The 16,447-nt window shown below is 37.6% G+C and overlaps 1 protein-coding gene across 7 annotated transcripts in view; it reads right to left on the bottom strand.

Moving 5' to 3' along the window:
- NRG3 (neuregulin 3) overlaps nt 1-16,447 on the bottom strand; it is a gene marked incomplete at both ends in the record, with an annotated part of 925,662 nt that overhangs the window by 500,689 nt on the left and 408,526 nt on the right. For all 7 annotated transcript variants that reach the window (XM_084246398.1, XM_084246402.1, XM_084246401.1 and 4 more), the window contains one exon: nt 8,539-8,668. In XM_084246398.1, coding sequence (XP_084102524.1) covers nt 8,539-8,668 — 130 coding nt within the window. The remainder of the gene's footprint in view (nt 1-8,538; nt 8,669-16,447) is intronic.

Consider the following 16,447-nt stretch of genomic DNA (forward strand, 5'->3'; position numbering starts at 1 on the left):
TTTTCATTCCAGACTTGCCTGGCCCATTCTGCCCCTTCCCCCACCAGAAGAGATGTATGGCAGGATCTCAGGCTGCATGGCCCTGCTTGGGCTAACCCTATTTGGCTGGGCATTTACCTACTAGGGGATGGATAACTATGGGTGTTTCATGGGAAAACTATTTTAACTATATTCCTTCTCTTATATCCATTGCACACTAATTGTATTAAAGTTCTATTCTATTGAAGGTTATATGCACTGACAGCATGGTTGTCTTTATGTGGCAGATGGCAGAACCCATTTACAGCAGGCAGGTTTGGGAGTCCTGGGGTATCCCTTCTTTTGCCCACTAATATTTTCAGTGTACATTTCTTCATTTAAGTATATTTTTGTTTCATGTCAAAGAACAGTCAACAAGCCATTTCATCCTTTCACTGATTTACAAAATCAACATCTATTTTATATTAATGATGTGATAATGGCAAGGTATATTGATGGGGTAGGAAAGGGAAAAAATCCTCTTAAATCTATAAATATTCAAAGAAAACAAAATCTTGAAAAATCAAGAAGTGATTGCAGAATTGAAGAAATAGTAGGAGAAAACTGCTAATTTATCAGTCAAAATTGACAGTAAGAAAACTGAGTCCTCAGAAGACACTGAGGGATTTTATGGCATGTCCCTCACCCCCTCTTGTAAATCTAAGTCTTGTTTTAATTAAACAGGAATATGATAACCAATCAATTTCTTTCATAAGATTCCACCAAACATGCTTTTGCTTGGTTTCTGTATGAGCAGAAGGAAGGAAAGAAACTTTTGCATAGTATTCATGAGCCATTTGCAGTTTTTGTCCATTTCTGCTTTCAGTTTTTGCATTAACCTTTATTTTATTTTATTTTATTTTATTTTATTTTATTTTATTTATTTATACAAGCACTGGGTACAGTCAGAGCATGGGAGGGTGAGAGAATTCACCAGAGCCAGAGCGGGGAACAGAACAGGCAGACTGACGAAACACACTGCTGAGGGGAGCAGCGGGCTGCAGGAGAGGTCTGCACGCCATGTGGGACCCTCGCCCGGTGGCTGGGGATCGAACCGGCGCTGCAGAGGCTGTGGGCAGCCTCACAACCCAGCGGTCAACCGCTGCACCACCGGGGAGGCCCTGCATTAACCTTTTGGGGCATTTATTAGTCAATCAGCCCCTCTCTCTCTCTCTCTCTCTCTCTCTCTCTCTCTCTCTCTCTCTCTCTTTCCTTTTCTCTTACATAAAGAATTGAAGATTTAGGTTAAATGACTTACCAAAAAAAAAAAAAATCACACATCCAGTATAAAGCTGAGCAGAGTTTTTAACTCCAGTCTCTCCATCATGAACACTCAGATTTGTCTCATGTGCCTCTTACCCCAAGTTGTAAAGAAAATTTATTAAAAAAAAAGTGAATTCTTTGATACAACAAAAAAATGCAAGTCATAACAACCACCTGAAGAAATACAATTTTATGCTTTAGGTAGATGTGTCAATCAAATTGGAAAACATTTAAGTAAGTTACAAATCTTTGACTGTTAACTAAAAGATGTGTTATTGTTCTTTGTCAAATGTGCTTTTCTGGTCTTTGGTGTGATTAAAGTAGCACATTAATACCAGCTCAGGTCCAATGCAAAGAGGTTAAACTAGAAGAAAGAAACCATTACCCAAAATGCAATAAAAAAAGCAAAATTATGCTTATTGTGTTATTGTTTCATTTTCTGTTTAAGTTAATGAGACTATTTTGACACACTTCATCCACAGAGGAGACAAAGAAGGCAAATGGTGATAACTTGGTTCATTTCATCATTTCTTTTTGTGCCATCAGCAGACTATATGCTATGAGCATGGCTATTGCAGATTACTCAAATTAAGTCTGGACTGTGGCAAACATTCTCATGAACACATATTTGGTAAACTTGAAAATTCTTCTAAGGTTTTGTACCCTGCTATTCAACTCCATTCTGCAGTGACTCTGCCTGAGAGCCTGGATTTATTGATATTTCAGCCTCCATCCTCTCCCATCAATGGAGTTCAGGTATATGTGCCAGGACTCCATTTCATTCCGACATGCTTCAACCACAGGAAATCATTAGCTGCCACTCTAAGAGCACTTACTGGAGAACTACTTGATAGAGAACCTCAATGGGTAGAAGGGCTAATGCACCTCCAAAGTGCCAGAGGAGGGGTCACCTGGTCACTGGCTGGTGCAGGAAGCTCTTTTCAAAAGCATCTGTGGAGAGGAATAGATGGAAGTGGACTGGGTGACTTCAGTTCCCACCTTACCCATGGGCATCATCTTTCCCATATTAGATAAAACATATCTGCCTGTCTTCCCCTTTGAGCTTAAAGGGGAGAGAATGGTGGGGAACAACACTTTCATCCAAGAGCAGGACCCAGACTGGTTGCAGCAGGCAGCTGTGGGTTGTGACTGGATACAGCCATCCTTGTTTGTAGGTGACAAGTCAGGCCGGGGTTGGCCTTTAATAACTGAATCCTAACCTGCTCTCCCCACAGTACAGCTTTCAGCCAGGGAGTCAGAGATGCTCACAATTCCAGGTGTGGGACTATAAAACAGGAGAAGTGGAGGCCACGCTGGGTGGATACTCTGACCCTCCTTAGCTGGTAGCTGTTCTGCTTATATAAGTGCCTCACTCAATCCTTCTTAGTTAAATTCATCTGAGTTCAAAGCCTACTCAAGGCAGAGCAGACAGAGAGACACAGTAAGGAACAACAGCTCCTTATAGGGCTTGCTACCTCTTTCTGTAGCTTCCCCACTTACTAACTCCTAGAAGCATTTTACCCAGATTGCTGCACAGTTCATCAGCCTCTTTATGGAAGCAGTGCCTCAGGCAGTGGTTGCTATTAGACTGCTTTCCTCTTTTTTTTCTAGCAGTTCCATATTTCAAGTGATTCAAGCATCTTCAAGTGAATTGCTTGATAGATTTCCAAAATGATCACTACAGGTCAAATTCAGCTCAAATGCTATCCTTTACAAAGTTTTGAAAATCTATTTTTGCAGCAAGGCTGGTGAAACATTTAATGAGCTTCAATTCAGAAGAGACACATCCTTTTTACTTGAATTTGGCCTCAAAACACATTTGTACCATTCAAATGCCTAGCAATCTTTTCCGTTACAATGGCTACCTCTTTCACGCTGGTGAAATACATTTCAGATAGTCCTATTTCCCAAGTTCTTAAATTTTCTAGAAATAGCATAAAGTAAACACATTAGAGAAGATCCTGTTTTTATTAAGAATGCTTTGATTCAAGATGTTTCTAGTGATCTGTGTTTCTTCTCTATCCAGATTCATTTCTCTAGAATATATCTTCCTACTACTTAACCCTATTTTTTTAGTGTTTCAAAACACATGAATTTAATATGAAAAAGAATTATTATAAAGACTATAAATGAATTATTAATAAAAGAAGCAGATACATTCAAATAGACCTGTAGCATTTAATCTGAAAGGCCTTAATGGAAATTACTCTTACCAGTCTAATAATATTGAATTATAATGATCTCAATTTAACTGAAACAGGGACACTATCTATCATTCTTAATGGAAAGATGAGAAGCAGGGGTCAAGTGTCTTAACCAGGTGTTACATAAATGAAATACATGTGCAATGCAGAGATCTCAGAAATCATAAAATCCAAAGGGAAAAAAGTCATGAATCCTATTTTTTTAAGTTAGTTCTTTTTCATTATTGGATTGCCATTCTATGTTCAACTTTATAATTTTATATCCTGATTATCACACATAACATGGTATGTTTAGCATTTTTATGTCTTTAAAATATTTTGAAGTTTCGGGCCTCCCTGGAGGCGCAGGTGGTTGAGCGCAGCGCTATGAAGCTGTCTGCAGCCTCTGCAGTACCAGTTCGATCCCTGCTGGCTGCAGAGATACCCACATGGTGCAGCAGACCTTTCCTGTCTCACCTGCTGCTCCCGCTCCCTTCAACAGTGTATTTCAGTCAGTCTGCCTGTTCTGTTCCCCACTCTTTCTCTGGTGAATTCTCTCACCTTCCACACATCTGGCCTATACTCCAGTTCTTGTATAAATAAATAAATCTTTAATTTTTTTTGAAGTTTCTAGTTATGTTGAATTCATTCAATGTATAGATTCTAATTTATAGAATTAGAAAATTCTAAATTTAGACTTTTTTGGCTATTACAAATAAACCTGTGGTGAACATCCTTATAGGTAAATTTACACATACATTTCTATAAGCTAAATTGTTAGAAACAAGATTTTGAAACCTACCAAGACAACCTACCTTAGAGGCTTAACAATGTATACTTCCCTCAAGTAATGAATGAAAATGTTTTTCTGCACCCTTATCAAACTCTCATTTTTCTCCCAGATGTTTCCTTTTTCTACTCTAAGTTTCACTATATACTAAGTCTTATCTTTACTAATCAGTCAACCAATGGTATATACCTTTATATTATATTTAAAATTTAACAAGATCAAGTTTGTCAATTTAGCATACTTTAAAAATCCCTCTGTCAATTTATTTTTAAAATCTTGGTACCTCTTAATTTTTCATTAGTTTGTTCTATAATTTCTAATAATTAATAATATAATTTTTGAAAGACTGAAATACATGGAAAGGTGAGAAATTAGACATTAAAAAGTAAACAAGAAAAGTTATCCTAAAATTCCCAGATTTTGAGCACCCTTTCAGGATTTCTATCAAGAAATATCTAGGTAGTTTTACCACTGCTCTTCCTTAGCAGAAAAGTGTTACCACATGCTCAATTTCACACAGCATATAAAAAATTGTTTTTATTCATATTATCATGGGATTGCAATATATTTTTAAAATTTTAGAAAATATAATGTTAAAAATCTCTCAGAAATAAATGTCTAAGCTTTTGAAACATGTGAAAGGTAAATTAATGAGCTAGATTTTTGTACAACCCTTTGTATTGCTGCTCTGAACTACTAAATTGTGTGCTATTTAACTTGAAACATAATCCAGCTAATAATGTGTCATAAAGATACCCTGGTAGCATGCCAGTCACATGAAGGTACTTTCCTTTGTTTTTCTCATTTTCTAATGATGAAGTATTTCACTTGCTTACTCCAAGTACACTACGAAGTATAGTGCCATTTAATTCCTAAATTCATTTTAGTATGTATTTAGGCAACAGTATCTTGGTGATAGGTGGTGCTCAATAAACATTTGTCGAATGGAGAAGAATGAATGGAACGTACTATTAAATAGAGTGCTGTACAAAATGGCACATTATTAATAACTACATTGGAGTTCTTAGAAGTGGCTGATGCAGGAACAAATGTAAGCCTTTTATTCACAGCAAAGCCTGGGAGATGAATGGCTGGCACATTCAATGTGTGATTTATTCATACACACTAGTAGGAGATTTATAGGCATCTATTAACCTACTCGAGTTCCAATTCTATCTTTGGCTGGTCTTTTGTCATGATTAGCTATGTTGTGACTCTATGTTAAATAACAGGTTGTCTGCGCTGAAATATGCAAGAAATATGAAGACAGAAGGTCAAAATTACACTTTTACATCGTGCCAGTTAAACCACAGATATAGCTCTGCTTCTTTATGTTCCAGGAATTAGGCATGTACACATGTACCAAATAAGAGATTTTTTTGTGCACCTGAGATTCATTGTTACAGATTAAATTACGTCTCCCAAGTAATTCATATGCTGACATCCCATCCTACAATAGTTCTGAATATGACCACATTTGGAGTAAGGGTCTTTAAAGATATAATTAAATTATAAAATATGGAGATTAGCGTGGACCCTGATTTGATGTGACTGAGGTCCTTCTACAAAGAGGATATTTGGATACATATCTACAGAGACGGGAACACGCGACGAAACAGGGAACAGATAGCCATCTATAAGCCGAGAATAGAGGCCTGAAAGAAATCCTCCCTGTAGGGTAAAGAAAATATCAGGCTTTTCTGCCCTTCCGCCATCAGGATAGATGATGGATCCTTGTCCTGAATGCATGCCTGATGGCGGGCACCTGGAATAGGGTGTGGGCATAGGTAGATGGGATTCAGCTGAGCTAAGACTGTGCTTTTAAGGGCGGCGTCACGGGGTGATGCCAGCAGCCCCAGCCAGCAGCAGCAGAACCTGAAGGAGAAGCCGAAGCAGAAGCAGAGAACGCCAGAGAGCCCAGATAGAGTGAAGACTTGCTGGGGGCTGGGAGGCCTGCCAGCCTCCCAGCCCCCCAGCCAGCACCCCTGCCTGCCATATGCCTGGTGACCCCCAAATAAAAAACCTGCAAAACTACTGAGGACTCTGACTCCTCCTTTACCCGGTCTACATGGGATCAGAAAACCTGCACTGTGCCCAGTCCTGCCCTTACACTCCCATTAGGCTCTCAGAAGGCAACAACACTGCCCACACATTGATCTCAGACTTCTAGTCTCTAGAACTGTGAGAAAATGTATTTATGCTATTAAACCATACGGTACTTTGTTGTAGCAGCCCTAGCAAACAAATCAGTGCAATAACTAAGAGAGAAAACAGTGAGGCTTACACCAAGAGAAAAGGATCATTTTACTCTTTTCAACTTGTCATCTTTGGAAAAGATGAATCATACCAGCCTGCATACCATGGGGGAGCGGGGAGCGGGGAGCGGGTTGATCTGATGCTTTACTCTAGAAAGTTTGCTTTTTTTTAGGGCAAAACATCATCAAGTTCACTGTTTCAAGTGAAACTTTTTTTTTTTTTAAGATTTATTTATTTATGCATACAAGAGCTGGTGCACAGGCCAGAGGTGTGGGGTGAGAGGATTCACCAGAGACAGAGTGGGGAACAGAACAGGCATACTGACTGAAATACACTGCTGAGGGGAGCAGCGGGCAAGACAGGAGAGGTCTGCTGCGTCATGTGGGTTTCTCTCTGGCCGGCCAAGGATCGAACTTGTGCTGCAGAGGCTACGGATTGCTTAATAGTATGGTGCTTAACCCCTTGAGCCACCAGGGAGGCACTTAAGTGAAACTTCTGAGTCATTCCTTCATCAATTTATCAGGATTATGAATTTAACACTGATGGCATTGCCCATTTCCACAAGATAATCCCACTGGATTGGCAAAGACAACTTTCACATGTGCTTGAAGCTTAAATGCACTTTAAGCTTTGAAAAGGTAAGTCACTTTTGGCTTTTCCCTCAAGGTCTTAAAGTCACTTGTGTGCTTTCTACCTGTGTCCATGTTAACTCAAAAACAAAGCAAGAGAAGGAGAATTTGGAAAGGAACAACCCTCACACTCCTTCCGCCCCCCACCCAGATTCACAGAAGACAGAGGCAGGATGTCAATTTTGTAGATGAAATAAACCTAATGGCACCACCCAAGGAACATGAAAACCACCATTTCAAGTGGAAGAGGAGATCACATTTCATTATCCTTTGACAGGATATACTGTACTTCTGCCAAACCTGTGCCTTCACCCACTGTGTCCACTAACCCACCCTCCCTGTGAATAGACACTGGTTCATAGAGTCAGGTATGAATTGCTGACATGTTGCAAGTTCATGACATTTCTCCACACCAGCTTAATAAAACAACATAGAAGAAAGTTTTATAATAGCAGTGGAGAGAAAAAAAAGTCATAATTTTCCCTGTTTCATGATTCATAATAATTAATTTAATAACTGTGTCATATGAGACGAGTAAATAAAGAGAAGGAAAGGAGTGTGGATAAAGAAGATCACTGAAGCATACACAATTGCAAGGAAAAACAAATTACCAGGGTAGTGCTGGAAATAAAAGCTTAGTGGAAAATATTTTTCTGATGCTAATTTGATTCTTCTATGGAGACTTAAAGCTGCAGTGTCCATAAGTATACTATTTATCTCCGCTTGTTTTTATTTTTAGCTGTTATGTAACCTTATGTCTCCAAAAACCAATTAAACACCTTTCTGATCTCCACTGGGAATTTTCCCTAAGTAGTTCTCTATCTCAACTATAACAGGACTATGATTTCATTTACAACATCTTGCCGGAGAGGGTTTCATCATCAGAGGTGTTTAAAAAAAACATTAAAATTAATAAACGAGGGCAGAATAAAAATAAAATGCAGTCTGGACACAGTTATAGTCTCTAGGGTTTGGTTCACATTATTCAGAACATTCACAACATTCAGACTCTAGATCTTAGATGAACAGTTTGTGTTGTTATGTCACGGTCTGTAGATACACGAGAAGGAAAAATTTGAGTCCCAGAATAAAGTGTCTAAGTCCCATACCATAAGTATACACTCCTAATGTTAGTAAAAATAATTATTTCTATTCAATTGGTAGATATAAAAGTCAATCTTCCTTTACTTGATTAGGATAAAATTTAAACCTTGACTACTTGAATTCAGGTTTGTGCTCCTCATATACTAAATTTTATCCTTCTCCATATTAGACTCTTGATTCTGTCATTCAAACAGTTGGATTGTATTCATCACAGGCATTGTACACCTAGAGCTCAAAGCTGACCTCAACCTCCCTGAAAACCTGGCCTTAAGTGCCAGTCACCACAGTCACTTACCGACAGTGTTTATGGGACCCCGTCAGGGTTTCGATCACAAAGCACTCGCCGTCATTGAGACAGTATGCTAGGTCCTTGTCTCGGCAGGGTTTGAAGTGCTCAGATCGCTCAGTGGAATACGTCGTGGTATCTGCCAATGGAAGCACACAGAGAAGGGCGGTCAGCACTTCATTCTGATACCAGCAGCCCCTGCAGTTGGCCAGAATCTGTGCATGGAGGTATTCCCATGGGCACTGACCTTGGGGAATCTAGGCAGACAGGATAGGTCCTCCCTGGTACTGACCAAGCACAAATGGATAAGTTCGCTAATAAAGGCTGAAAGCTTGTATCCCTTCTCCCTCCCCCAAATTCACAGATTAAAACTTAATCCCCAAAGAGATGGTGTTAGAAGACTGGGCTTTGGAGGAGATTAGGTCATGAATGAGATTAGTGCCCTTATGAAAGAGACCCCAGAGGGCTCCTGCACCCATTTGGGTCATGTGACTGAACAGCAAGAAAACCCTCTATGAACCAGGAACCCTCAGCAGGCACTGAATCTGCAAGCACCTGGTATTAAACTTTCCAACTTCAATAACTGTGAAAAATAAATTTCCGGATTTTGCTTTTTTCCCCCAGGGTGAGGGAAGGAGTTTGTTTATATATTTATTTATTTTCAATTGAGGCAATGTTAGGATAACCACTGCCACCATAGTGTGCCCACCAACAAACCACTCATTGTCCACCGCCATAGTCCTCTGTGCTTCCTTCCCTCCTTGTTCTCATCCCTTGCTCACCTCTCATGCCCCTCTGGATGCTTCAGTTCTATAGTCACTTTCAAGGGTTAGTTTTTAAATTTGCGGTATCTGACCCATAATTTGGTTTCTCTATATTCTACCTATCAGTGACACCATCTGATATTTGCCTTTCTCCTTCTGACTTATTTCACACTACATCATTCCTCCCGGCTCCATCCATGTTGCTTCCAATGGCACGAGTTTGTCTTTCGTTAATGCTGATACCCAGTCTATCGGATTTTGTTCTAGTAGTCCAGGCACTAAGACAACAACCACTATATTCAATTGTCTTATTTCTCCACCAGACTATAATAATTGGAATCACTCCAGAGAAGCCCATTTGAGGACACATCAACAGAAAACACTAAATGATCCTGCCATCAAATACTCAAATCAGTTTTTATTAATTTAAGTTTTAACAAACATGTTGTATATGAAGAATTGAGATAGCATTCTTTTCCCTTTATTGTTGCCAAATGTCATCAAACATCTGATCAATGTATGTTGTGACTGTTTTGTGGAAAACAATCTCAGTTTTTTTTTTGTTTTGTTTTTTAGTTACAGCTGTAATTCACTAATAGCTAGGCCAATTATTCTTTCACTTTCTCCTTTTATTATGTAATTAAAATGCAAATGTTCCAAATTCTGAGACAGAATATCAAATGTGAAGAATGTTTCTGTTAAATATTTAACTGGACCAAATTATTTAACTGGATCAAATTGTCATCTTTTAGCATTATCTCAAGCATATATTTTTAGGATTATAATTACTGATTTTTTTTTAATTAAGCTATTTATCTACATCTGTTTCCTACCTATGAAATTAATGATAAATATATACTATTTACTGGACACAGACTATTACCACATGTGACATTTTTTCTATTTCAGAGTTTGAAAACATTTAAATATTAGCACCCATTCCTCTGTGAAATTGAAGAAAAAATATATTTAAGAAGTCAAAAGTTAATTAAAAAAACTCAGCTCTTTTAATGTCATTTTCATAGATCTAGATTAATAATAATGTTCAACAGCATAGGCTTCTGTACTAGCTTAGTGACAGGAGGTCACAATGAGCCTCTTCCTCTTCATCATTCAGACTGAGCAGAGGGTGTATTAAAGGAAATCCTCTTGTGTCCTTCTCACATTTAAAATCCTCAGTGGGCCCCCTTTCCATAGGAATAGCTCCAAATTCCTTAACAGAGCAAAGATGAAACAGCTGGATATTTGCCTTTCTAGTCTCACCTGGAACCCTAAAATAAGAGTCATAATTTCCAACTGAGATTCAATTTCTCTAAAAACCAGGAATTGTCACACTGTTTACTCCTCCTAGACTACATTTTTTCTTTGCTGGAAGACATACAGAAATCCTTCAGAGCTTATCACTATATTCCCCTCATCCGTCCCCCATCACCTTTTATCATCCATATTGCTGTTTTCAGTACATTCACTGCCTGCAAATAACTATTTGTTAAAATGTCCATCCATTTATCCATTTCTTTAATTCCTTTCCTGAGAGCTGAGTGTGTCTTAAATAGATTTGGTATTCAGTACTTCCTAAGTCTGATAACTTGAATATCACTAACAATGTAAATGTCATTGATAAAAGGTACATTCATTAAATATTACAATTGCACTGTAATCATATAAAAGTTAAAGCACATCTAGCAACACACATTTAGATACAATTTCACATTCATGTTATCAGTTAGTATACCCATTCTAATACAGATGAATTTGTAAGACAAATATTGCTTTCATATTCATATAGGTCCTAATTCACATGCTACTGAAATACATCAATCTCCTCTTTCTTGGTGGTACAATGGAAACTTTTTTTTTCCATTTCAAAATAGCTTCCTGTTAATACTTTGGCATGACATAAATGATCTGCTAAACAGGCATATTTTCAATTTTCCAGGATCTCCTCTACTGGAAAGATTTGTTATCCAAGACACTTTGTAAATAGTTACTTTCTTTTTATGGGAAATATTTAAAATTCAAGAGCTCTGAGCAAGAAATTCAATATGAGACCCCACACAGTTGACTGCTACTCTGACTGCTGCGTGATATGAACTCATGACCAGTTAAAGTTTCCTTTAATTTCTTATTATTCATTTTTCGTATTCACTGATCATTCCTCTAAGAACAGCTTGTCATTAGCTTAACCTAAGCATAAAAAGTGAGATCCTCATTTCATTATCAGTGATTTTAACAAGCTACAGACTCTAAGAGCAATACAATGGCAAAGCAGTTACAACCAATTAGTTTCTATCTGACAAGGATTGTCTCTGGTGGTTACCATCCCATTCTATCAACTTTTCTCCCCACCAACTTATCATCTCTCAGCACATTACCGGGGATAAGAGTTCCGTGTCAGTGCAGTGCATCTGCAGAAATCCGAGGTGGAAGAGTACAAAATGTCAGGTTAAACATGTACTCATATTTTCTATTTCCATAGCTTAGAAAATCCAAAAATTCACTTAAAATGTCTATGCTTATTCCTCAAAATTACTTGACTGCTTTCAAAGAGATATTATTAAATATTTTAAAATAATAAACAATGATATCATATTAAGTTCATTAATTCTACAGATAAACTGTAATTATTAATAAATTTGAAATCTTATAATTTTCCTAAGTATATCCTACATAATATCCATATAACACTATTTACCTAAAATTACAAAGGCATTGGGCAAAGTAAATAAAATTAGGCATGATGTGAAATTTTACATTTGTTACACATTATGCCAAATGCGTGGATAAAAAGATAGAAAAGTTACTTAATGAACCACTGGGCTGTTCTACTAACTCTAAGACCAAAAGTATACTGCATCTAAGTCACTGTTACTCAGGCTTTCTATTACTTACAACCAAATACAGCCAACAAAGAGATAGTAATATCCTCTAATATTTGTATATCTGCCTATAAGAACATGCACATATTTAAACATATGAGATGCATTATAAATTATAAAAAACAGAACAAACATTACATGGATAAAAGTAAAACAGAATATAATTCGTTATTTTCCTTCTTGCCCTAAGGTAACAAAGCTTGCTCTGATATTATATTCATCTGAGGACATGGGACATTTGTGAGGTAATAGGTAAGATCTAACTTCAAATTATCAAACAATGTCCCCCAAAATGTCAGGGTACCTTAGCAATTGGATATAGAATTCTCATCTGTAAACTTGTCCAATATTATTAGAACCTATTTATATTTTTTTAAACTGCCATCACTTTAAAGATGGTCTAATACAATGTTAGTCATAGTATATGGCACTATCAATATTTCACCATGTATCATAAGTGTAACTTAATAAATAAATTTGTTATAAAGTTATATATTGTCTTTAAAAAGTCATATGGATGAAGGTCTAGATAAGTAAACCAGGAGGGTCATGATATTCCCATGAATCCCATTTGTCATTCAAGAATGCTTCATTATCAGAGAACACTCTCCATTGCATCACTTCATGAATCTCTCACCTGATTGGCCCAGGAGCTCACAGGGGTCAGAGCAAGTCCTAACATCTCCGATTTATGGTTAGATATGGACACAGAGGTGCACATGATGGCCATTTATTGAAGAGTGATCTATTTACATGGTGAACATCTGTCTGAACAGTCTGTATTGAAAAGTGTGCACACTTTTGCTACTATCAGATAAGAAAATCCTATCTTAAAAACTACTATATAGAGTATTAACATATATCTGAAGAAGGTTGATCCTAAACTGGTGAATCATGTACAGTGTTGGAAACCATTGTTACCTCAATTAAAAAAAAAAAAAGTATTATCTAGGAAATTAATAGAGGTTTAGAAGTTAAAACATGAAAAGGGTTCCAAGAGCAACTCAGGTAAAGTACATGGAGAGGTGAGAAAAATCAACTCTACAGCACTAAGGGAAAAGTTAGAAGAGAAAATATTTGAAACGAGAAGTCGTGCAGGACATAGGAACACTAGCTTTAAGATGAACAGAGGTGGTGCTTAGGAAGGGCTTTTCAAGCACCATGACCAAAAAGAAAGATCTTAGGTCAAGGAAGTGCTGTTGCTGGCCTGAGGAACAGTTCCCATTCATTTGGAGCCAACGGGACTGTGCAATTATCCAGATCACTCAGCTGGCACTTGCTATATGTAGCTTAATGTTTTCTTATATTTTTATGGGTTTTGGTCTCTATCTCCAGGGAGGTCAGAGAGAGTGCTTTTTGCTTAAGTTCTGTATTCTTTCCACTTCATGTAGCATACATAGTAAGCAATCAGTACAGTAATTAAACGCACAGTGGGAGGTCATGGTGGTTAATTCATTAAAGGCAAAATGGAAAGAAAATGTAAGACTGGAAGACAGAAATCCCTGTAGATTTTGCAATAAATGTTAATTTATTAATGAATTAAAACAATGGCTGGTTTTCCCTCTTAAATACTGATTTGAACTGCAATATTACTTATTGAGTTTTCTATGCTACCAACACAACTGCACACTTTGGGAATGCAGATTTTGTTGTAGAAACAAAAGTACTATGGGTTATTACAGATAATTATTGCAGTAGAAAATCAAAGAAAGGGCAAGCTTAATTCAGGCTATAGTTATCTGTGAAGAGTTCCCAAAGGATTGGCACTGGAGTTAGGTCTGGAATGGGCATGATTTAATTGGCAAAGAAAAGGAATTCTAGATGTCAAGAACAAGGAAGGAAAATGATAAGGAACAGTGGACCCTAAATATATTCTTCACATCCCTGACTTGCAAATATGGGTTTCATCAAGCAGTTCTTTCCTTCCCTCACTGAGTTCATGACATGACAATTCTCTAAGAAAAGTTAAGAATCTGGTGATACAATCTAAAATCTTCAGGATTAGCACAATACTTTTACAGATCAGGGGCTATTTCCATATGATTGACTCCAGCAGTGTCTTCTGAAGGAGTGCAAATGAAACCTTGTGCCATGTATTAAAATTCCGTGTTGAATCTGCCATTTATCAGGAGCCCAAGAAGGAGCACTGGCATGAGACTGAGTTATAAAATATTTAATGGTCAAGGGAAATTGCAAGAAGAATGCAATGGTGTTTGAAAAGAAAACAAACCATTTCTCAGGTGGCAAGAGGCAAAGATAGCTTTCTCCCTGCTTCCACAGATCAGACAATTGTTCACTTTGCTTGCATGGGAGAAATGGGGAGTGTAGGGCGAGGAATTTAAAAGTTCAATTGAGTCATGCTGCTGCTGCTGCTGAGGACTGACAGTTCCTGATATATCCCAGAGATAACAATTCTTGCTGCAAATGAATAAAATTCCCTTGTTAAATTTGCATGACGTACCTGCCACCTTCCAGTTTGAAATTTTGCTTTTAGAAGCTATGTGCCAGCTTAAATAAGCCTACGTGGGATATAGACTGTTCAATGTACATTCATTTTTTTTATAAGAATTGCAGAGCTTTTCCTAAAGCAGGATATTTTTTCTTTCTACTCGCATGTGTGCACATGCCTATAAAAATCTACCTATAACTATAATAATTATAATAGCAGCTACTATCACGGGAGACCTTGGCTTGTGCCAGGAGCTCTGTTATATCAGAGACACATTCACATATCTCTGGATCCTACATGGTCTAGTCTGTGGCTAGCTATCTCCAAATCCAATAGATGTTTACATATATTTTTCTCATCTTGTTTGAACTCTCAGAACCATCAGACATTCTAATATACCTCCACCTTCATGGTAAAACTTTTTTCATTGTCTTCTACATTTCACATAGTATTGATTCTCCTCTTGTTTTCTGGTTGTTGGCACTTCTGTCTCATAGAATTTGTATTTAAAAGTCAGATTCCTTAAGGACTGGCTTTCAGATAATTCCTGACATCATGTTGGCTGTCCACACTGGGGAAAGTGTTTCACTCTTAGCAGCATCTTCATTTCCCACATTTACCTTTTGATGATTTATAGTAGGGGAAAGTCCCTTGAACATGTAGCAACCACCTACTATTTGGAGTCCTTGTGCCAAACTGCTCAGACAACAGGTGACACATCTACCTTGATAGCACACCTGGACTCTCTCCATCTTGTGCCTAAAACCCCATCACTACACAAGATCAACACATCCTTGATCATTCTGCAAATCCCCACACAGACATAGAAGGCTCTATGAGGTTCCACTTTTTCATCTGCCTCTCACAATATTGAAATAAGTCAAGACTATGACTTTATATACACTGTTCCTCTGACCGATAACACACAATGTATATACCTCTGCCTCATAAAACATTCCCAATAGTTTTAGACCTTCATGAAATGTGAGCTCCTACTAGCCTTCCCCAGATCCTCAGGTTATAAGCAGCTGACAGTATGTAGAACTCCTTTGACATTAATTTTGCCTCTAGTACTGTAGTAATCACTCTGATGGACAATTTAACTTTTACCTGTCTGCTCCTCACTCTCTGCCCAAAATAGATCACAAAGTCCTAGGAATCTAGAGATGCTGGGTGGCTCCACATTCACTTTTATGTAAGAAGGGCTTGGAGAGTAGGTTGAAGTGGAAACTAAACTTATTATAATGCTGTCTTTACATAGGAAATATGCTTTTGTTTCTACTGTGTGTTTAACTGGATCCTTTGAAAGACTGCTATTACAACCATCATTCTACTTTGTTTTTATGAGCCCAGCTGTTTTAGATTCCACATATAAGTGATATACAGTATTTGTCTTTCTTTATCTGACTTATTTCAATTAGCAGAAGACCCTCAATATTGACCCCTACCCCAAATAACCAAAACCCAATTGTGTCTTGTCTGTAACTCCGGGTATGAAAAAAAGTCAAACAAAATAAGTTTCCCAAAGAAACTATTAAAGAGACCTCAGGGTGTACTCACTCTCGCTGACAATAAAAAATAATGACAATTATGTTAAATAACTGTTCTTCAAATTGAACAGATGTTCAAATGCAAGGACTCTGATTTTAAGCTGTTTTGTATCCTCAGCCCCTACTCTAGCTAGGATATGGCTAGACTCACAGCAGAAAATAAAGAATGCTAAATCAGGTGGAACAGTTAGGAAGAAATGAAGGGTCACCAGAAATATAGTAAAAGACAAAAAAGGTGCCTAGAAATTTTAGGCAATTGAACATGTCCAAACTTAA

Source organism: Talpa europaea (assembly GCF_964194135.1).
Source record: "Talpa europaea genome assembly, chromosome: 10".
NCBI lineage: Eukaryota > Metazoa > Chordata > Mammalia > Eulipotyphla > Talpidae > Talpa > Talpa europaea.